Here is a 22,606-nt window from a genome sequence, read left to right as displayed (position 1 = left end):
CTCAGGATGATCTAATTGCTTGTTATAAGACTATGGATTTTATAGGAATCATAACAGCTAAAAAGAACTCTAGAAAGAAAGTTTCTAAATAGGAGAACTGTATCTAATGCATACAGGACAACATTAATCATCTATTGAAATACATGAGATTAAGAAACGAAGAAAAAATGCATTTGGAATCAATGCATACAGGAACCGGGGAAAAAAAATGTGTGAGACTGTAAAGACAAGGAAGAAATGAAGATCCCGTGGGTGGCAATTCTAAGTTGTTGCATAAAGAACATGCATACAACACGGAGCCACTCTTTGTCAAATCACTAATCAGTACAAAGAAAAAAAAAATGGTATTTTGTTGCTGTACTTGTTCATTGGGAGCTCATTGGTAGGAAGTATCAAGAAATCTGTATTGGCTTCTTTCCAGCAACTTCTGAGTACCATGATTTCCATGCTTCCACGTAATGGGAGAAGAGGTCTTTCAAAGCTACAACATTATTACAACTATCCATCAGTATATGCACAATAAGTAGAAATAAATACATATTAGACAATTGAATTGGCAAAGAACACCTCAGAAAATCCAATTCTTTAAAACTAGCAGGGGTAATACTCTTAGAAACTATGGTATCCATTCCATAACAATTGCTCTTATCATCAGCCCAAGTGCACATTTAGTGTAACTTTAAGTAGAATTTCAGCCATAAATCTTATAAACTCAGAGCTTTTGAAATACAGAGTTTTAACTGAAAAACCCTTGAGCATTTTCAAAATTTTGCGACTTATAATAAATAGTGCTTTGAGTAATAAATGGTATGTTAGAGTTTACTCCTAAAAGTTTCAAAATGCTTTCCCATATAAAGATGTAACAGGAGCCTCTTAAAACTCTTTGGTGAATTACCACAATAGTTTAGCATGTTTTAAAAAAAAGATGTATTCCAAATTAATCAGGACCTCTAAGCACAAAAATGGAGATCAAAAAGATGCAGAACAAATTTAGTGGGAGTATGTAAGTCACCTTCATAGATGAAAGATGACTTCTTGACCTCCTTTTCACTCGGTTTGCTAATGTGAATCTAGATCATAGACAACATACTTAAACTAGTGGGATCTCTACTTGAAAGAGTAATTTTCAAATTGCAATGACTCGGGGCCTAGAAGATGCATTTCACTGAACTGTAAAAGAGCAGAAATAATACCTTGGTTTTGATATTGAGGACGATGGGTAGAAGCAAGACTTTCCCAGTCATGAACTCGCTTTACACTGTTATTCTCGGGGGCACCAACTTTGGATACACTGGCAGGAGCGAAAGGACCAAATTGGTAGCTCTTTGAAGTCTGTTTTGAGTCATGTTCTGAATTGCCTCTATCAAGATCATGTACCAAACTGTCAAATTTCCCTTGTTTTTGTACTTTCAGATCCTGGTTTAAATTCGTATCAAATAAAGACCCTACTTTGCTCCTCTTAAAACCAATGTTTGTGATATCACTTCCAAACATTCTTTTCCTAGAATCAACCGGAGCTTGCTCATTCTCAGCTTTCCCTCTGCACCCTAACCACCTGAATGCAGGTTTCCTGGTGTCTGTTGTATGGGTCTGCATATCATTCAAGAAACATTTGACCGATAAGCAAATGATGGTGATAGTGCCAAATTCAATTTACTACTTCAGTTAAATTGTAGATAACTGAAAAGCTCAAATGTAAACAGGTTTCACTTTCACATCTTTCTCAGCAAAGATTTACAATGATGTTTTACCTTCTCAATCAGTTTCATTGAAGATAACACATTTGCAATATCATATAGACGCCTTACTTTTGCTGCAAAGATCAAACACCATGTTAGTTAAAGAGTTTCAGCTCCATTTCAGTCAGTGGGAAGAATTCAGGAAGCAAAAGACAGAATTTATTACTTCTCATTATTGAAGAATTGTGGGCATCCCCTAGCAATAACTTTGCAGCTTCATCAAGGGAGATCAATTTCGCCTATAGAATCATTTGGAAACAAAGTCATAATTTATTACAAGGCAAATAAATGACAGAAACATAAAAAGTAGAAGGATCCTCACATTAGAGCAGACAAAGAGCTTGACAAAATTTTGTGTAAGAAGTGCCAGAGACTTTTCCCTCCGATTATCTGTGAAAAATCATTAAAAGCAGAGTTGCAGTCAAATTTCTATTCCACTACTATTTCAGGTTGTTCAATTCAAATTATACTGACATTTTTAATAATAATTATTATTATGATGATGATGATGATGATGATAATTAATCTACACACAGAGTAACTGTTCAATTTCCAAGCCCTTGAATTAACTCTAAAGACAGTCCTAAAACAAGACAATTTGATAAGGTTACATGGAGTAATCAAATTCACATAATCAAGTTCAACCTAAACTTGCTGCCTTATATCATATCTGACCCATCCAAGCAATGAAAATTTGTTTACACCAAAACTTATGCTAGGATAATCTGTGACTCAAAAACACTTACAAACATTGCAATCTTAAGTAAACAGAACATAAGCAAACTACAAACAAAAGGGTTCCAAAAAGAAATACCTTTTAGCAAGCATTTGACAGAACTATTAGGGTTTGACTTGTCATTCTGACTTCCAGTACTGGGATTGGAAAGTCTTTCATCATCATCCTCGTCATCTGAAACCTACCCAAAATACAAACGACAATTAAAATTAAAATTAAAATTGCCCAAAACAATTTTCAAAACCCAAATAATTATAGAGAAGGAAAAGCACTTAAAACCCTATAAATTCACATACTTTGGCAAAGTCATTGCCATCAAAGCCACTGGTATTTTCTCTCATACCCTCTTCCTGAAACAGTACCAAACACACAAATCAGAATTCTTTTCCAAATATTTAAGCTTCCAATTATATCTTAGATAAAAATAACAATAAATAAATAAATAAACCTTGAGTTCCTTTAAGGCAATCGGGATTGCACCAAACCCTTTCCAGGTATATTGATTCTTGGCCCTTCTTGCAAGAACCTAAAAAAATTGAACCATAGAAACACAAAAGCTTTAGTATGGCAAAATTCAAATAACTACAAAATAAAAAGATGAAATTTTAATTTGAATTAATTGAATGAATCTCTCACCCCAACACTCTCCAACACGTTCACAATATCGTATATTCTTCGCCTCTCAACCCCTGCAAAACCCCAAAAATCCATCAGATCCAGACTCCAAATAATATACACGTATGTACGTAAGAAACTTTTTGTTAAAGATTTTGTGAACCTAATCGAGAGGCGGCATCGTCGAGGCCGATCAAGCGGACGTCGTTGCGATCGTACAAGCTCAAGAAACTGCAAGAGGAAGAAGAATGAGAAATTAAAGAAACAAACTCTTTGAAGACAGAAGAAAATAGAGAGAGAGAGTTACTTGGAGCACAAGAGGCCGAGGGACTTTTGCTTTCGGCTGTACGTGTGGTGGCGAGAAGAGGTGTCGGGATCAGTAGAAGAAGAAGGCAACGGCACCGCCATGGGCGGCGGTTGTTGTGGTTGTGGCGGTGGTGGTGGTGGTGGTTGTTCAGATCTGTGTGGCTGTTGCAACGGCGGAGAATCCGGCGGCGACACTGACGTAGATGAAGGCAAAGACGAGGCCATTTGGATCTAAGCGTTTGTTTGTATGTGAGAGAGAGAGAGAGAAGCAAGTTCAGGCTTTTAAGAGAGAGAGAGGAAGGACCGTTAAGAAAAGGGGGGGAAGAGAAGGGTTTGACGAATGGCGGGGTTCTAATTTTGAAAAAAATTTGCGAGCGTTTTGGTTTTGGTTTTGGATCCAATAGGGTTTTTCTTTTTCGCTAGCTTCCGTATCATTGTTTCCATTCTTTCTCTCTTTTTTTGTTTTTTCGTTTTTTCGAATGTTAGAATAAGCGGGAATTTGAATTCGGAGACAGGCGCCTACGAATCTGCTTATGTGAAATACCGGATTTGCCCCCTAATGGGTTTTTTTTAATTTTTTTAGTAATGCTATTGCTAATGCTGTTTGTATTTTTTAAAAATATGTGTAGGTGAAAAAGTGTGTAAAAATACTTGTAATATTGTTTAAACATTGAAAATCGTTGTTCTAGTTACACTACAAAACAGCCCCATTACCATTTGCATCAATTGGTTTAAAATTTTACACAATCGCTTTTTAAAAACTCCAATATCAATTTATTTATTATACATTCTTGCCAATGGCCTTATAACTGAATTAGTACATTCTCGTATATAAAGTGTTTGGGGGTCTAAGGGAGAAAGGATTCAAACTGCGGTATTAGCAGCATGTTATAATTATCTTTAAGAAACAAATTTGGTGGTACTTTTCTTCTTCTTCTTCTAGTGGATTGCTATAAAATTGGTTGTAATGGTTGGATGGTGTTGGGTTGGTGGTTTGAGTGGTTTTCTTCTTCTTCTGGGTTGTTACGGACGTTGGGGAAAGGAGAGTATCTAATAAGAGCAGTGGTGAGACCAAAAATCATAATAATAATAATAATAAACTAATGTTATACACAACTACAATAATCATGTATATATACACGGTTAATATAGAAAATGTTTATATTTACACATTTATACACTCACTGATGTGGGTAGTTTTGGGGCAAAATTGTGTAAATTTCACTATTTTTTCTATTTATAAGCACTTATGTGACTGTTATCATATAGCGAATAAGGAAAAACTCTATGAAAAATCAATACTTTCTTACAAGGGGGGAGCTTGTGTCCAGCAGCCAATGCCACTAGACATGTTGCGATGTGGACACGTGTCCACTCTTGGACATGTGCCCGTATCCTAATGTGTCCGGTGGCCAGTGCCATTGGACACGTGCCCGTATCCTAATGTGTCGGCCACAAGCCATTCCCTTCTTACAATGAGGCCATCTTGTTCTCATGGAGCATTCTTGTGAGCTCCACATAAGTAATTAATTAAGTATTCTGCAAAAGTTTGTTTTGATGCCCTAGTTAAAGAGGAGGAATCATCTAATTGGTTTATTTCTAATGTCATTAGTCATGTTTTTTATTTAACCTCATTATGCATCTAAATTTTCTATTGTTCTTAAAGCTAGATTCTCTTATAATAATTGCAATCTGCCTCTTGTGGTTCTGGAAGATCTTAAAAAAATCAATTAAGTCTTCTAACTTTTAAGTTTATTCAATTTAAATATTCCAATAGATTATATATATATATATATATATATTATTTTTGTTCTTGTATTATTATCCTATAATTTATAAGTTGATAAAAATCTGAATTTGATTACAATCCAAATACTTCATCTAATCATTTTATTATTAATTTATCTATAATTTCTAAGTTGCTACAAATTTTAATTTGATTGCAATCTAGATTTTTCATCTAATCTATTTTTTAGACTTAAGAAAAAATAGATATAATATTTTGTTCTTATCTTTTTCCCCTATAATTTATTAAGTTTTACATGTTATTATTATTATTATTTTTTTGGTTCTTAACAATTACTTTTAGTGTTTTGGTTGCTTGCCAAATTTATCAACTACTTTTAATATTTTAATAAAACATACATTACATTCACATTTTTTTTTCCTTGGATTTCCTCTTCACACACCATCACTTTTTTTTTCTTTAGATTTCCTCTTCACATGCCACTTATTTTTTGGATTTAGATTTCAGTTTCACACCTCCACAAATTAAATTGACATTAGATTTTTTGTTCATATCAACTTCTTCAATGTGAAGTGTGTGTGTGTGTATACTTCATAATAAATACTTATCATACATTTTTTCCTCTATTTTCTCTTCTTATACCTACAACATTGCAGGTATGTATTTGTACTCTATTTTTATTATTATTATTTTTTATCTTATATGAATTTGTGCTTAATGTGGTTAGACGTTATTTTCTATTATTTTATATATCATATATAAAATAATAGATTATAACCCTATACCCTAAGTTTAAGCAAACACAAAATTGAAGGACAACCGCGTAAAAACACATCTCTAAACACATTGCTTACAAACTAGGACCACTCTCCCACTATTAGGCACTACTTTATCAGTTATTCAAAAAGCCCATTACTATCAATTTTGCAACTTAAGTCACTGGCAAACTTCATTCTCCAAAACTTCTTCTCCCTTGTGAGAAAGAAATAAAAACAGTAAACTCTTCAGCTTTTCAAAACTTATTCATATAAGATTAAATCATACTTTATTTCAACAGGTAAATTGTAGATTGGAATTTTAATCTGATATTGTTTTTGCAAGTGGTTATGGCATACTACAATACTACTATTTAAGGGGCTTTCTTTGTTTAGGATCCTTATTTTCGTGGTTCAAAAATACCCCTACACCCTAAGTTTAAGAAAACACAAAATTGAAAGACAACCCTGTAAAAATACATCTCTAAAACATTGCTTACAACCTAGGTCCACTCTCCTACTATTAGCCACTACTTTAACGGTTATTCAAAAAGCCCGCTACTATCAATTTTGCAACTTAAGTAACGAGCAAACCTCATTCTCTAAAACTTCTTCTCTCCCTGTTAGAAAGAAATAAAAACAGTAAACACACTCTTCAGCTTTTCAAAACTTATTCATATAAGATTAAATCATACTTTATTTCAATAGTTAAATTGTTGATTGAGATTTTAATCTGAATTTTTTTTTGGAGGTGGTTATAGCGTACTACAATACTACTTTTTAAAGGGCTTCCCTGGTTTGAGATCCTTATTTTCGTGATTCAAAAATACTTCTACACCGTAAGTTTAGGCAAACGCAAAATTGAAGGATAGCCCCATAAAAATACATCTCTAAAACATTGCTTACAAAGTAAGACCGCTCTCCCACTATTAGCCACTACTTTATTGGTTATTTAGAAAGGCCACTACTGTCAATTTTGCAACTTAAGTAACTCGCAAACTTCATTCTCCAAAACTTCTTCTCCCCGTGAAAAAGAAATAAAAACAATAAACACACTTTTCGGATTTTCAAAACTTATTCATATAAGTGATAAAGATTAAATAGATAAGTTATAAAGATTAAATCATACTTTATTTCAATAGGTAAATTCTCGATTGAGATTAAATATATACGTTATAAAGATTAAATCATACTTTATTTCAACAGGTAAATTCTCGATTGAGATTAAATATATACGTTATAAAGATTAAATCATACTTTATTTCAACAGGTAAATTCTCGATTGGGATTTTAATATGATGTTTTATTTTGCAGATGGTTATGGCATGGTTCAAGTCTACAAGTCATCCCATCAAATCTAGAAGGAATGGTCACGAGAATACAACATAATGGCATTGAAAATTTTATCGGAGTTCTTATCAATGAATCTACAGATCTGGGTACGTTGTCTTTTAATTTGTTCTGTTTCTTCATTTTTGTTATTAAGCACACTATTTATGGACCTTAAATTTACAAATGTTAGTGTGATATTACACTTGCTCACTGTCTTGAGGATGAAAATTTTTATCCAACTGTCCCACCAAATATGATAAATATTGGTAACTTTTTCACTCTTAAATTTCCAGGTTTTGCCTAGATCTGATCTCCAATTAATTAATTTTTTTTTTTTCACTTTTATTGGCGTGCCGTATAGCTCCATAGACTTTTACTAAAATTTCTTTGGTTAAATTGCAAATTACACCCCCTAAAGTTGTTAGGAAATTGCCTCAAATTCCAATTGTGACTTAGAAAGTCAATTAGGTTTCCTAGTTGAAGAATGAAAAATTAATTTGGGTTTCTTTGTTGTAGAAGGAAAGACTATTCGTTGGTGTGGAAGGAAATCTATTCCTTATTAAAGAGGTAATATATTCCTAGTCCAATAGGGAATAGTAAAAGAATCTTATAAATAGACAATACTACAAAGAATTTGATGGTTTTGGCTTTGGCCTAAGGGTCCTCCCTATGGGGAGAGGGAAAATAGAGTGTGAAACCAAGAGAGAGAAAATGGATTTTCGTTTGGGAGGAACACAAGAGGAAGGAGAGAGTAAGGTGTTGCCGCCTTCGGGAAGACACAAAGAGAGTGTGTGCAAGAGCAAAGAAAGAAGAAGTCGCACAAGAAAAAAGAGAGAGAGAGAGAGAGAGAGAGAGAGAGAGAGCAGCAACAAGGATTGTCGCACAAGAGAATTGAGAGAATCTCCAAGAGGGAGCTGCTTAGAGAAAAAGAACATAGCCAAGAGAGAGAGAGCTGTGCGTGGAAAATAAAATAAAAATGAGAGAGTAAAGTGTTGCCACATTTGAAAGAGATAATTAGTGTGTGTGTGTGAGCAAAGAAAAATAAGGGAGATTTTTCTTTAACTGTGAGACATACACAAGAATTATTGTAATTGATTTGATAATAGTGAAATTATTCGGAATTTGTCCCATGGTTTTTTTTCCCTAAAGAAGAAAGGGTTTTCCACATAAATTTTGTATTCTTATGTGTGATTGTTATTCTGGATTGCTAATATTGTTGATAATATTATTTGGGACCCAACAAAAGTTTAAGATGTTTGGATTTTACACCCTGAAATTTCAGAATTTGGATTTTAAACCTTGATATTTTAAAATTTGGATCTTACCCCCTAAATTTTAGGGATATTTGAATTTTACTCCCTAAAATTTAAAAGTGTTTGGACTTTATATCCTACCTTAAACTTCAGGGAATAAAATCTAAATTCTGAAAATTCAAGATGTAAAATCCAAATACCCCCAAATTTTAGGAGCATAATTTGCCATTTACCTAAATTCTTTTGTTTTGTTTTGTTTTTTGTTTTTGTTTTTTTTTTGAGCAATTACCGTTTTAAGAGCGTTTACTCAAAGATTTTTTGTGATCGAAAAATGTAGTAACTTCACATCATAATTAATGAAAACTATTAATCTTAAAAAAAAAAAAAAAAGAAGAGAAGAAAAGAAAAACAAGTGCCCGCACACTAGCAAAGGCTATTATGAGTGAGGAAAGTTTTATGAGTCATTGTTTCTTGTACTATAATTTCCTTTTCCGAGTGGGAGAAGGTTTGTGCACCGACCTTGTATAATTTTTCTATAAATAAGCAACGAGTAAATAATCTTTAGATCACTGTGTTAAGATTTAGATAGCAAGAAAATACAAAGATGGATAGTGTAGTAGTGAGGAAAGTATGGAAAGAAAATCTTGTGAAGGAGTTCGAACTCCTCAAGGTAGCATTGAGGAGCCACCGCATGGTGTCAATCGACACAGAGTTTCCTGGTGTTGTGTACCGACCTCCTAACGTCGACGGGCACGACCTCGGAAAACTCCCTCCGAACTGGAACTACCAGGTTATCAGAGACAACGTGAACTCCACCAACATTATTCAGTTGGGTCTTGCTCTTTGCGACGACAAAGGTTGTCTTCCTGATTTCGGTACCAAGAGTCAGTACGTGTGGGAGTTCAACTTCAAAGATTTCGACGTCTACAATGATCTCCAGAACCCTGAATCGATCGAGTTGCTTGAGCGCCAAGGAATCGATTTTGACAAGAACTTGAAGGAGGGTATCGACTCTGCCGACTTTGCTGCGTTGATGTTGAAATCTGGGCTGTTGGGCAATCACTCTGCTTTCACTTGGGTCACCTTTCATGGTGCCTATGACATTGCCCACTTGATGAAAATCTTGATTCGGCGACCACTACCGTATGATCTGACGGGGTTTATGATCATGGTGCAGAGTATATTTGGGAAAAGGCTTTTCGACTTGAAGCATATGATGAAGTTTTGTGATGGCCTTTATGGGGGTTTAGAGAAAGTGGCTAACGCATTGGGTGTGCAACGTTTGGCTGGGAAGAGTCACCAGGCTGGTTCGGATACCTTGTTAACTCTACAGACTTTCAAGAAGTTCTTGGACGTGTACTTCAAAGAACAGAACAATGGTGGACTCGGAGTCAGACATAATGGGCATTTGTTGACAAGGATGCAGTGTGTTCTTCACGGCTTGGAGTTGAATAATGGCTTTCATCAATCGAATAATGCTGGCTTGAAGATAATTAATCCGTTTAGCCATGGCTTTCATAGGTTAAATCTGAATAGTGCTGGCTTGAAGATGATTACTCCGCGTCAATTGAATAGTGCCGGCTTGAAGATGATTAATCCGTTTAGTCATGGCTTTCATGTGATAAATCTGAATTTGTGCAGACAAACATCTGCAATATGTAATTGATTTTCATTCAAAAAGTTTTTTTGATTATTCTTTTCTGTGTTTTTGGTTTATAATGTCAATACAGGGTTAAATCTTTTTTCGTTTCAATTTGTTTAATTTTACTTTGTTTTTCTGGTTCTTGATTTTAATATGGGTGCAAACCTGGGTCAATATCTATTATAACACATGACTATCAAAATAACATCGCTATGAATTATTCTTGCCTGGGTACGAAAGAATTACTCAGCAGACGGTAATCAAATGGGAACAATTTGCAAATTGTTACACCTCTTTAAGATATTGGAGTAGCTATAGGAAGTCACATCCACTTTCCCTACACCTAAACAATGTTTTGATTGTGAACCAAATGGTCACTGCACATAGTATGTATTAAGTAAAGTGAAAAGAGGAGAGAATCAATATACGGATATTTACAAGAAAAAATGAAATGGTACGACATTCTGCAGCGTATGAAATTCTATATACAAGGTGTTCATCTAGAACTTGTTTCAATTTTTAAAAGAAACCAAAAAAAGAAAAAGAAAAAAAGACACTATCCTCAATTGTATCGCAAGGCAGAAGCATGGACCTAAAAACACTTCCATAGAGAATGACTTTCATGTATGATCAAAACCAGTTCAAATGCTTTGGTATTAGTAACTATACCTATAGCTAACACCTGAACCTTTGGGCTAAAAAAGGAATTCCCTTTGATAAATGGTTCTACTAGGTGCCAGCAGATTCACAGACGGCCCCAACTTTCAAATGAACAAAAAATTACTATGTCAGTCAGCAACGATTTGAGACCACCATAATCCATGATGCTCATTTTCCTCCCTAAAGGAGCCAAAGCTGTGCATCATCCAGCCCCCTCTTGCAACAAATGAGTTAACATCAAAACCAAGGAGCAATCTGATTGCTGAAGTATGTTCACTCTATCACGAAAAGGAAAAGACGATCCAAGAAAGCATCCTATTCCAACACAGCCCTATCCACACCTTTTCTTCTCAACCCTACAACAGTGCATGTATTTCAAGCGGTGTCTTGGAAAGAAACTTGAATTTCGGAACTACACCTTGGCTTGATAACTGATGCAGTGGCCAAGCCCTGAAGCAATTTCACAACATCCACAGTATCATCAAGATAGTACCTAGCTTTGCTTGGTTTTTGGCCAACCGTACATGCAAAGATCTCTGGTGCTGCAGGGAGACATGATTCATTAGCTATGCTTGATATGCTTTCAAACATGTCCTCATCAGATCTATCATCCCCAATGCACATCACAAAATCAGGTTGTTTCCCATTACTAATCATGGCAGAGAGAACTTTCTCTGCAACTAGCCCTTTAGTAACTCCCTGCAATGTGGATGCCAATGTTAGACACTCCAAAAACCAACCAAGAACAGGGACACAGAAGAGAGAGAGAAAACATGCATACCTGTGGCTTTACTTCAACAATATGTTGGCCCCTCTTAACAACTACAGGCTCATTTGCTAGTACATTTTCAAGATGGTCCAAAAGCTCCTTGGCCTGGCAAGTCCCAAAGTCAGGATCAGCATCTTGATGGTGCCACACCAAGGCACTCTCCTTGGCCTCTATATTGGAGCCATCAGTTGTCTCCGTGTACGATCTCATTACAGGTTCTGCAATCCTTTTCCAATCAAAATCTGTGCCTATGGGATTTGTTTCCCAATTTGATGTCCTACTCCACCTAGAATTTGAATCATAGTAAATATGAAATTAATACTTGTTGCTAATTATCTGAAAAACATCATATTGATAAAGGGACAGCACATTCAATGCACTTGAAAATCACCTTTATTAAATGGAACTCCTATTTCATGTAGGAAAATGTATTAGAAACGAAAACTACAGATTAGCACCCATATTTATGAAAATATAACATACCTTATGAAGTATCCATGCTCAGCCGCAAGACCAAGATTCTCACATTGAGCAAACCATTCATTAAGTGAGTCTTTCCCTCTACCACTAACTATGAACACTGTGTTCTTAGGGTCATCACACAGGTTGTTCAGAACAGAAATAACTTCAGGGGATGGGGTTTTAACAATTGAAGCTTGGGGCACTACTGTACCATCATAATCCAAAAATATTGCTCTTCTATTCGTCCTCCTATATGCAGAGACTATGTGATCAATAGAAAGCTTCCGGAAACTTGGGGAGAGGGATAAAACTCTAAAACCCAGACCAAATCCAAGGCCCCAACAACGTTTTCTGTAGTGATCTTTGCATGCTCGATCCAAATCTTGCACAAAAGCACGGGACCAATAAGCCACATCATGAGTGCTAATATAGCGAAAGTGTTTCTCGTGCCGCAACTGCTTCTCTAAATCAGGCATCATGATTGCCGAATACAGTGCATTGGCTACAGCACCAGTATCCCATGGGTTCACCTTAATTGCCCCACTTAGCGATGGTGAGCATCCTATGAACTCTGAAACAACAAGCATACTAGCACGACAAGAAGCAGAGGCAATTCCCAGAGCATCATCCATTTTTGGAGTCCCTTGCCTACAAACAGTATACTTGTATGGGACTAGATTCATACCATCCCTCACAGCATTTACGATGCAACATTCTGCCAAAGCATAATAGGCAGTCTTCTCATAGGTAGGGACCTTACGGTCAATTAGAATAACCGGTTCATAGCCTGGAAAACCAAAATCCTCATTTATCCTTCTGGTAGTCATATATGTCTCCCTTTTTGCTTCTTGGACATCTTTCCCTGTGCTCCTTGCAGGATTTATAATTTGCACCATGACAAGTTTGCCCCGTAACTCTTCATGCTGCTGCAAAAGCTGTTCCATGGCTAATAATTTTAGACTGATGCCTTTGAATATGTCCATGTCATCGGCACCAAGAATTAGTTTTTTCCCCTTGAATTGTTTCTGGATCTCTTTGGCCTTCATGGAAGAAGATGGGTGATTCAATGCAGATTCAAGTTGACCCATATGAATCCCCACAGCCAAAATTTTGATATACACAGTGCGTCCAAAATATTCAATTCCAATGTGGCCCCGCTTAGATTCAAACACCAAGCCCATCAGTCTACTGCAACAAGATAGAAAGTGGCGAGCATAATCGTATGTATGAAAACCAATCAAATCAGCATTAAGCAATGCTTTCATGATTTCTTCCCTGACTGGCAGAGTCCTGTAGATTTCTGATGAGGGAAATGGGCTATGGAGGAAGAAGCCAAGCTTGACTCGATTGAAAGCCTTTCTCAAAAATGTAGGGAGAACCATGAGGTGATAGTCATGAACCCATACAAAATCATATTCCGGATTGATCACCTCCAGAACCTTGTCTGCAAATATTTTATTAGCAGAAACATATGCCTGCCAAAGCATCCGGTCAAAGCCATTGCCATGGTCTGGGCAAATAGGCAGCATGTAGTGAAAAAGGGTCCACAAATATTGTTTACAGAATCCATGATAGAATTTCTTTTGAAGGTCAGGAGGAAGGAATGTGGGCACACAATTAAAATCCTCCAGCAGTTTCTGGGAAACTTCTTCTTGCTCACTTGCATCTACATCAACCTTCAAAGATCCCACATATACAACATCACTGTTAGATGAGAAACCATCCTTAAGCTGTAAATAAAGTGCATCCTCATCAAAACTAAAGCACCATCTGCCAGATTCTGGATCCTTTTGAGCATGAAGAGGGAGAAAATTTGCCACTATTATTATTTTTTGACGGGTTTTAGGGGAAAGAACATCTAAATCTCCACTACTATCTACATCTGGAATCATTCCAGGAGCAGTCAACACCCGTGGAAGTGGTCTAGGAGTTTGAGGGAAACTCAGCATATCCGCAGATGACAATTCCAGCAAACTTATGCGAGAAGACCTTGACACCATGATTGCCTGTCGGTGTTCATATATCTGTTATTTAAATTTTCAAATGCAGAACAATGAAGGGAAGATGCCCTTCCCGCCAAAAATATCGCAATGGATTAATCCAAATTAAAGAAAACCAAATACCTGCAGGAAGGCAGCAAAAGACCGTTATAACCACCCTATAAAGGACAATGCCCAGCATGGAACTATGCAATAAAATAAGCTTCCGTAAAAATCCACCATTCAATAATTACGATGGAGCAATAAATCTTTCATTTCTTATCAACTACTGGTTGAAATCTATGTATCGGGATTTTTTTTCCTATTAGAAATGCTATATACTGCTTTCTGTGAATGTTTCTCCACCAGCAAAAGTCATTCAAACAGTCAAACTCACTAAAGAAGAAAATTTCACATGATTCTACTATAGGATGAATAACAATTTTCAAATATGTTCCCTACCGCGATGATTAGAGCTCTAAGTCTGGCACATCCCCAACTAGGAACATCAAATGTAAGTGCGCTTAGAATGTATTTTATCAGCTATATATGTAGTTATTAAAAATGGAGGTGCCTCTGAGACAGGGAGCTTATGCCTGCTTCAACCTATGAAGCAATTGAAAAAAAAAGGTCCCAAACCATAGTGAGGATAGAAGAAAGACATGCCTAGCTGCTATTTACAAGCAAACAAACCTGCATCAAACTAAGCAGAAAAGAGAAAAGACAATCAGGATAAATAAAAGAAACCCAAAGGCAGAGCCTTGAATTCTTTCTGAAGTATAGACACCATAGAAAGGCACAATTGATCTTGCCTACAATACCCTCAGATATCAAATTATTTTTTATAAACAATTTCTATTCCATACAAATCTAACACCATTTTCAATTATACATGAAATATCCTTCGATGCTTAATTGCAGATCAAGGTTGTCAAAAAGAGCTATATGATCTTATGCTTTCATATGCTGAAATGACGCAGTTATACAGCCTACCTTGTTTCTTAAGATAACCATTGCATACATGAGGTGCACATGTTAAAATGGGAATAAAGACAGGAAAAATAAAAGACAAAATGTGTAGTTACAGAATGAACATGAATAAGCAGATAAAAAAATGTCAAGAGGGATACTACAGCCACAGCTTAAATAATATTGAAATTTACAATGATTAAAATTTTCAAGTCATATCTTAATTTCCATCATATCCTATAGAGAAAAGAGCTGCATTCATGTATCCACAATTAGCAGAAAACAACAAAGAGCTAAATGTTCTGACATAATTTCAAATATCTGAATGCTCAAAGACCATCTAGAGGTGACTTCTTTGCAGAGACCCATCCAAGAGGTGACTATTCATGTGAACTCAATTTATATCATGCAAGGTTTAACTAACAACAAAGGGAAGAAAATGTAGATAGAGAAACAGACAAAAACATGTATATACAATTATACAGGTAACAAGGGAAGGACTATGTTTCATTGGTTTATATGAATATAGTCATTGTATATACTTATCAACAAAAATATATATATATATATATATATGAATATAGTCATTGTATATACTTACCAAAAAGTCCTTTATAATAATTCTGACCTACTTGTTAAAACGTATGAATACAATTACTAGAAGATCAGGACAAGTTTTATGAAGCCAGCGGAATGGAAAGGAATATTCTATGAAACAAAATTTATGAAGCTTGTAGAATGGAAAAGAATATTCTTGAATTGATTTTTTTAATATAAAATAAAAAATTAAAGTATATTGTATCAATGTACTACTTAATAGATACACATCCCTTTGCTTCCACCAAGACCGTTATTAAATCACCTTATCTGATCTTCTAATAATGGAATAGGGATATGTTCAATTTAACAAATCAGATTTGACATAAGTGGCTAATAAATTAGATTTGGATAATGATGAAGTTCTTACTTACATTCATATATATAAGAAATTTTTCCTATGGATAGGTTTATTTTAACAGATTTTAGGAGGTCACCATTTGTCTTTAGCTCCTTGAAATTATTATTGATTCATCACTAAATCAGCTTATCTGGTTACTAATAATGGACAAAGCGGAATAATCTTCAATTAATGTAATAAATAATAGCTTCTTGGCCATACATTGGTTCATCCTTATCTTCAACAGTAATGGAAATTTTTTACTAGAAATAGTATAATAAAACTCAAAAACCATTGCTCTAACCAGATTTTGTATTCCAAAATATTCACATGCAATTTGTATATTTGAGCAGAAAAATATTTCATTGATAAAATTATCCCGATATTATTTTTCTTCAAGACTCCATTTTTCTTGACCCTTCATCCTTATCCACTGTGCTAGAGAATAACTCTCATGCCCCTTGACCTTTCTTTAAAGACATATCCATCCATCCATCCATACATACATACATAAACATACAGAAATAACATCCATAGAACCAAAAGAACAAAAAGAAAGAGAGAGAATTATGTAACCAAACAAAAGCTAGCAGAATTGGCATTATGAAACCATAGAACCATGAGAAGTTTCAGCAAAAAATTGAAATGCCAACAAGGCAACAATCCCACGTGGAGAGAGAGAGAGAGAGAGATTACCAGAATAGAAACCAAGCTGATCCAACAATAGAGCTTCTAGTTAAGCGGTGTGTAACAGTAAAGATCTATTTTTCTGCAAAGAAAAACCATACCCAACAAAAGAAAAAATCCAGATAAGCAATGCAAGTTATGTTTGGTTGGCAAGAAACCCAAGAAAAGATTAAAAAAGAAAACTCTGCAATCTCACAGACAGAAGAAAACCCAAGTTCTCATCTTTTACATTTCCAAGAGCCAAAAAGCAAAGAAACCAATGTGAACAAACTTACCAACAGAAAAAAAAAAAAAAAGTACAGAAACGAAATACTCCATCAGAGAAAAAAAAGAAAAGAAGAGAGAAAGAACGTTTAGTGTATGATGTTAGGTTCGAAACTGGTGAGATTTGTGAGGAGCTTTTATGGGTTCGAAACTGACTTGAAAAAAAAAATAAAAAGTGTGAAAAAAATAATACTATTTATATATTTTGTAGGTTCCGTTTGGAATGGTGTTTGTTTGTACATTTGTTAATTTGATAAATTGTTCGTTCAACAAAGGAAGCTCTTAGATTAGATAAAATCGTAGAAAGTCAAAAAAAGAAAGATATATATGAATGAGAGAGAGAGAGAGAGAGCGAGTGCGAGTGTTACAGTTGGATTGCAACCATGGTTGGTCTTACGTTATAGTCTTGTGGATTTGGTCACCCACAAATACCCCTCACTTTCAACTTTATTAGGTGTGTACCCTTATTCGTTTCCTAACTTTTGATACATGTGTTTTTTTTATATCATATTTTGGGAAAACTTGGGTGATGGGCTCAATAATTTGTAGGGTAGTATTTATTACACACATATTTATGCATATGATACACACGGTTTTCAAAAAAAAAGAGTCCAAGTTGAAACTTTTTTTGGAATGTGTGTATACTATGTGCATTAAATGATATGCATTATACATTTTTCTAATGTAAAAGACATATTGTAAATCCAAAAATTTTATATGTTTCATCCTTCAATTATTAGTTCATAGGATTTTCAAGATATTTTATAAACTTTCCTCCAAAAACAACAAAAGGGGTATCTCATAGTTAGGGAGATAAATAGTTTGACTAAAAAAATCTTGGATACCACGTTTAAAAATAAGAAAAATGTGTTATTTATACTGCTTTATCCTTTATGACCTCATATAAATCAATAAGTCTTGTTAAGAAAGCAAAATTTGACAACTTTGAGGTGATACTTTTTTTTTTCTTTTTTTTAAGTTGCTGAGATGATATGTTGTGAACTTGTGATCCCAATGTCGTCATTTACAAAAAAAATTATTTATCATGTTGAATTAGCACCATTCACATTCATTATCAATCAATTTGTAAGTGTTTTGTGCTAAAAATTGTAGTAATTTCAATGTTTTCCTATGATAAAAATAAAAGTGCTATTAGTAGGACCTGTTTAAAAATGATATTTAATCAATTATAACTCACTCTAACAAATTGTGAAAGATGTGCTATCACCTTTAATATTTTAATGAAATTAAAAAAAAAAAAAAAAAAAACTATATCATTTTAATATGTAGGTGATAATTTTTTCTTCAATACCATGTCTTTCTAAATGCTATTTTTAATAAAAAGCAATTTATCTTTTATTTAAGTGTTACTTTTGATGGCTTCATTTGGAAATCAGGACACTTGTCATCCTTGCAATGCAAAGGGTGTGATGTCCCATTTCTAATTTAAGAAATCGGATAAATAGGTAATAAAGATAAAGAGTAGGAGTAAAGAAGATCATTCATAGGTCAGTTTTCTAACACCCCAAAAAAATATCATAGGTTATTTAAAAAACACACACACACACAAATGAAGAATACTTGAATGGAAAATTTGGCAACATGTCATTGGCTAAGAAGAAGGGGTTAAATACGTAATTCAATATGATTAATAGTCAACCCATGACTAAAAAAATTAGGTTAACCTCAATCCTCCAATAGATTGTTTTGTACCTAAAACCTAATTCTTTAGGCAACAAAGAAAGACTTCATTATTACCATAAAGAATATTATCCTTCAATCCTGTTCTTGCCCTACCAATCTTTTATGTGCTATTATTACTTTGTAGGTAGAAATAATATTTATTGACTGTCTCTTGGTTTCTTAAAAAAATAGGTAATGAATGAAAGTTGAAAATCCCCGGTGTACTCTGCATGTCTGCCTACGGATAAACATAAACATAAATTGTGTGCCCACAACTATCATTGTGAATCTCCCCTGTTTTTTTATGTTTTTCGAATTTCTCAAATTTTCAATTCTTTAAACTATCAAAACAAATATGAGTATAATAAAATAATAATCAATAGCTTTTCCTTGGAGGGAAAGACTTTTGAGACTAATAAAATTCATGAGTTTGTAAAATATCAATTGATACGAGTAAATTGAATTAGCTTTGATTTTCTGGTAGTAGATTGATATTAAGGTTGCGTTTGGATTGGGCGTTTTCTGCCCAATCCTGCATTTGCGTTTTTCCAAAACGTTTTTTTTTTTTTCACGCGTTTTGGAGCGTTTTGGGTGTTGTGTCTACTGTTCATGCACTGTTCAATGAACAGTAGCCGCAAATTTTGACTTTTCAAATTTTTTTGGACCAATCATAGCACATCGTGTACTGTTCATGGACCCACAAATTTCACTTTTCAGCAACTTTTTCATTAAAAATGGGTCCCACGATACTATTCACACATTTAAAAATTATTTCACTACAGTATTTTTCAGTTTTCAGTTTTCAGCTGTATCCAAACGGACCCTAAAAGGCTGAGTTCCTTTAGTTACTACCATTTTTTTTTATATTTTTTATTTTGTTTCGAATTTTGCTTGTTAAATATAAATAATAACGTGAGTGTAAATTTTTAATATCAAAACAACTATACAAAACTCCAAAGAGCGTTGTAAATTGTAACTCAATTGATATTTCATAGTGTTTTTAATTGAAACATTTAGGAATTAGGACTAAAACTCTCCCTTCTCAACTGTCAATTAAAAATAAAAAACTATACAAGTCACACTAATTATAATTATATATGTGTCATTGTATGGTTGAACAAAAACTTCTGCAACATGGGTAATAGCCTTCTACCCTTTACTCTCAACATTTTTAGCTGCAACTGCAGTGGATTAGAATGAGAGCAATAACCAACTCATTATTCCATTTTATACTCCACTATTCACATTACGTTACACATTCATTTTCCCCCTTTTTATAGTGATCTAAGTTTAAAATGGAAAAATAAAAATAAGACACATGACATGCTTTAGCTGGTCGAATATAATTGAAACATTAAAAATGGAACATATGATTTTTATTCACGAAACCCTAATCCATAGAAGGCTATAATTGATGTTAGCCTTTACAATAAAACATGTATCAGACCCCCACTAGAATAATAAGCCTCGCTCTCGTGTAATAAAATGTACCAAGTATAGTAACCGATAATTGCTAACGTATAAATAAGTGGGCTACTTTTTTTTTTTTTTGAGAAAAATAAGTGGGCTACTTGATTTGCTATCTTTACTTGTATTATAGTCCAACCAACGGCACCTTATGAACACAAAAATTAATATCTATTTGGTGATTAAAAGCTTCCTCTCGGCACACAATTAGCTCTATTTGCTATAATGTGCTCATATGCTATGGAACTCACAGGTTGTGAGAGGTCTAAATACGCCCAATACATAAGATAAATTCTCTCAATTCTGTCGATTTTATCCGTTCCATACTAAAAAATAAAATAATAATTTATATGTGTGTTATGGCTCAAACTCTAGTCAAAGTATTTATTATTCTTTAATATATATTTTTAGGAAACTTGTTGATTGGACCCATCTTAGAATGAATTGATAATAAATTTGGATAATAATCCTATGAACGTACACTTAATAATTGAGTTTTTGGCTATTGAGAACCCATATGGATACGGCAAAATAGAAGAGAGTGTGGGTTACGTAGAGAATAATAAGGGCAATAAAGGGTCAATATGAGCTGTAACCTAATCATGACCAGCTTGGTGAAATGCAACAAATTAGTAGTTTGACTAAAACGCCTATAATGCAAGGAGAGAGAGATAATAAAAAGTTAGTGGAAACCACATTTATTTTGGTAGGATAGAAAAAGTGCACGCGGCTGCTCGACCACGTTATTTCATAATCTGTCATCCATTTTGGATAATCCTTACGCATTTACTTACTTCCTTTTTACCTTATCAACCAAAATTGTGATTATAATTTAACCAAAAAAAAATATTACGTTGATAATATTTTTACCAAAAAAAAAAAGATAATTAATTGTTATTAACTGTTATTAATGGATAAAATATTAATTTTAATAGTTAATTCAAATTAAAAATATATAACATTCTGTCACTTAAAATTTATTATAAAAATATTATAAATATAGCATTTGTTTTTAATCTAATCTTTTTGTACCGACCAAGCAAACCTGTGTAAGTTTGGAACCCAATGGTAAGATTAAAAAAAAGTAAAAATAAATAATTAAAAAAAAAAAGGTTTGTCTCTTTCTTTTATTCGTTTTGGATAAGTACAAACAATAGTGTTGACATCTCTTACCTTATTATTGTTATAATTTGAAACTTTTAACTGTTTGCCAGTGACATAATGAGACGTAGAAGTTATTAATTCATTATTTGTTGGCCATTCTCTTATTCTTTCTCCATCTTAATAGATAAATAATAGTACTACTTAGAGTTCTTTTACGTTTCTTCTTAAATATATATATATATATATATATATATATATTCCTTTTACGTTACATACATACATTAGCAATGCAAGGGTCAAAATGTAGAGTATACATGTGAAAGTAATTTTATAATGCATAAAACCTACCTCATGATTTGTAATCCGACTCATGCAAGTTAATATTATAAACCTTATTAATAATTTAATTTTAATTTTAATTCATAAAACCTACCCAATGATTTGTAATTGTTTACTTAAAAAAAAAAAATAGGGATGTTTATCCCACATTAATTGTGCATGTCTAGTGTCCGCTATTTATAACCCCGATCTACAACTACAAAGGTTAGGACTTTTTGTAGTTGTACTCTAGTTATGTAATGTATTATAAACCCGATTTAAAATACTAATATTACTATTTTCGTGTGCATTCTAATAAGTATTGCTGTTTATTAAAAAAAAAAAAGTAAGGATGTTTATCGCACATTGGTTGTATGTATCTAGTGTTTACTGTTTATAACTCCAGTCTACAACTACAAAAGTTAGGCCTTTTTATAGTTGTACTTTGATTATGTGATGTATTATATACCCGATTTAAAACATAAATATTACTATTTTTGTGTGTGTTCTAACAAGTATTACTGTTTACTAGTTTCTCAAAAAAAAAAAAAGCATTATTGTTTACTAAAAGAAAAAAACTCATGCAAGTTAATATTATGGAATTAAAATTATTAATAAGGTTTTTTTTTTCTTTGCGAAATTCTCTTCCAATTTGAGACATTAAAAACTATTAATATTTATGAAAAAAAAAAGTAAGATAATTTTGAAATATCTAGAAAAATATGCCGTTCCTTGTAATTGGTAACTTACTATTATAACCTATACAAATTTGGTAATAGGCAAAATTTTGTAATTGTACTCTAGTTATGTAATATATTATAAACCCGATTTAAAATACTAATATTACTATTTTCGTGTACATTCTAATAAGTATTACTGTTTATTAAAAAAAGAAAGTAAGGATGTTTATCTCACATTGATTTTATGTATCTAGTATTTACTGTTTATAACTCCAGTCTACAACTACAAAAGTTAGGCCCTTTTATAGTTGTACTTTGATTATGTGATGTATTATATACCCGATTTAAAACATAAATATTACTATTTTTGTGTGTGTTCTAACAAGTATTACTGTTTACTAGTTTCTCAAAAAAAAAAAAAGCATTATTGTTTACTAAAAAAAAAAAACTCATGCAAGTTAATATTATGGAATTAAAATTATTAATAAGGTTTTTTTTTTCT

General features: G+C 33.5%; 3 protein-coding genes across 7 annotated transcripts; 1 reads left to right on the top strand and 2 right to left on the bottom strand.

Annotated features, from left to right (window-relative positions):
• Positions 1-58: 58 nt before the first annotated feature.
• LOC115963504 (E2F transcription factor-like E2FE) lies at positions 59-3,823 on the bottom strand. 2 transcript variants are annotated; one of them, XM_031082511.1, is made up of 12 exons: positions 3,398-3,823; positions 3,254-3,321; positions 3,112-3,164; positions 2,924-3,001; positions 2,772-2,825; positions 2,554-2,656; positions 2,062-2,129; positions 1,906-1,978; positions 1,752-1,813; positions 1,194-1,590; positions 1,013-1,070; positions 400-481 (listed from the first exon to the last, which is right to left on the bottom strand). In XM_031082511.1, exons 1-11 carry the CDS (start codon positions 3,619-3,621, stop codon positions 1,060-1,062), a joined length of 1,191 nt encoding a protein of 396 aa, XP_030938371.1. In that variant the 5' UTR covers positions 3,622-3,823; the 3' UTR covers positions 400-481; positions 1,013-1,059. The 2 variants fall into 2 exon arrangements, with proteins under 2 accessions (XP_030938370.1, XP_030938371.1); XM_031082510.1 differs by lacking the exon at positions 1,013-1,070 and having other exon boundaries at positions 59-481; positions 3,398-3,818.
• A 5,264-nt stretch (positions 3,824-9,087) lies between these two features.
• LOC115964347 (probable CCR4-associated factor 1 homolog 11) lies at positions 9,088-10,149 on the top strand. The gene has a single exon (XM_031083682.1). It carries the CDS (start codon positions 9,088-9,090, stop codon positions 10,147-10,149), a length of 1,062 nt encoding a protein of 353 aa, XP_030939542.1.
• A 409-nt stretch (positions 10,150-10,558) lies between these two features.
• Positions 10,559-17,197, bottom strand: LOC115963826 (probable alpha,alpha-trehalose-phosphate synthase [UDP-forming] 9). 4 transcript variants are annotated; one of them, XM_031083007.1, is made up of 5 exons: positions 16,598-17,197; positions 14,140-14,201; positions 12,038-14,022; positions 11,567-11,840; positions 10,559-11,484 (listed from the first exon to the last, which is right to left on the bottom strand). In XM_031083007.1, exons 3-5 carry the CDS (start codon positions 14,014-14,016, stop codon positions 11,161-11,163), a joined length of 2,577 nt encoding a protein of 858 aa, XP_030938867.1. In that variant the 5' UTR covers positions 14,017-14,022; positions 14,140-14,201; positions 16,598-17,197; the 3' UTR covers positions 10,559-11,160. The 4 variants fall into 4 exon arrangements, with proteins under 4 accessions (XP_030938867.1, XP_030938866.1, XP_030938865.1 ...); XM_031083006.1 differs by having other exon boundaries at positions 12,038-14,201; XM_031083005.1 differs by lacking the exon at positions 14,140-14,201 and having other exon boundaries at positions 12,038-14,139.
• Between the last annotated feature and the right edge of the window lie 5,409 nt (positions 17,198-22,606).

Source organism: Quercus lobata, chromosome 10, assembly GCF_001633185.2.
Source record: "Quercus lobata isolate SW786 chromosome 10, ValleyOak3.0 Primary Assembly, whole genome shotgun sequence".
NCBI classification, from domain to species: Eukaryota; Viridiplantae; Streptophyta; class Magnoliopsida; order Fagales; family Fagaceae; genus Quercus; species Quercus lobata.
The sequence above is the reverse complement of the archived record's forward strand: the minus strand, read 5'-3'. Positions and strand labels throughout refer to the sequence as shown.

What these genes read in the sequence shown, in the direction of transcription:
- LOC115963826 (XM_031083006.1), bottom strand. Translation starts at nt 14,016, where the DNA reads ATGGTGTCAAGGTCTTCTCGCATAAGTTTGCTGGAATTGTCATCTGCG. An exon ending in GAGCATGGATACTTCATAAG is followed by an intron (nt 11,841 to 12,037) that starts GTATGTTATATT and finishes TTCAAATTCTAG; the next exon opens with GTGGAGTAGGACATCAAATT. An exon ending in TTGTTGAAGTAAAGCCACAG is followed by an intron (nt 11,485 to 11,566) that starts GTATGCATGTTT and finishes TCCACATTGCAG; the next exon opens with GGAGTTACTAAAGGGCTAGT.
- LOC115963504 (XM_031082510.1), bottom strand. Translation starts at nt 3,621, where the DNA reads ATGGCCTCGTCTTTGCCTTCATCTACGTCAGTGTCGCCGCCGGATTCT. An exon ending in TTGCCTTAAAGGAACTCAAG is followed by an intron (nt 2,826 to 2,923) that starts GTTTATTTATTT and finishes GTACTGTTTCAG; the next exon opens with GAAGAGGGTATGAGAGAAAA. An exon ending in ATGGCAATGACTTTGCCAAA is followed by an intron (nt 2,657 to 2,771) that starts GTATGTGAATTT and finishes TATTTTGGGTAG; the next exon opens with GTTTCAGATGACGAGGATGA.
- LOC115964347 (XM_031083682.1), top strand. Translation starts at nt 9,088, where the DNA reads ATGGATAGTGTAGTAGTGAGGAAAGTATGGAAAGAAAATCTTGTGAAG.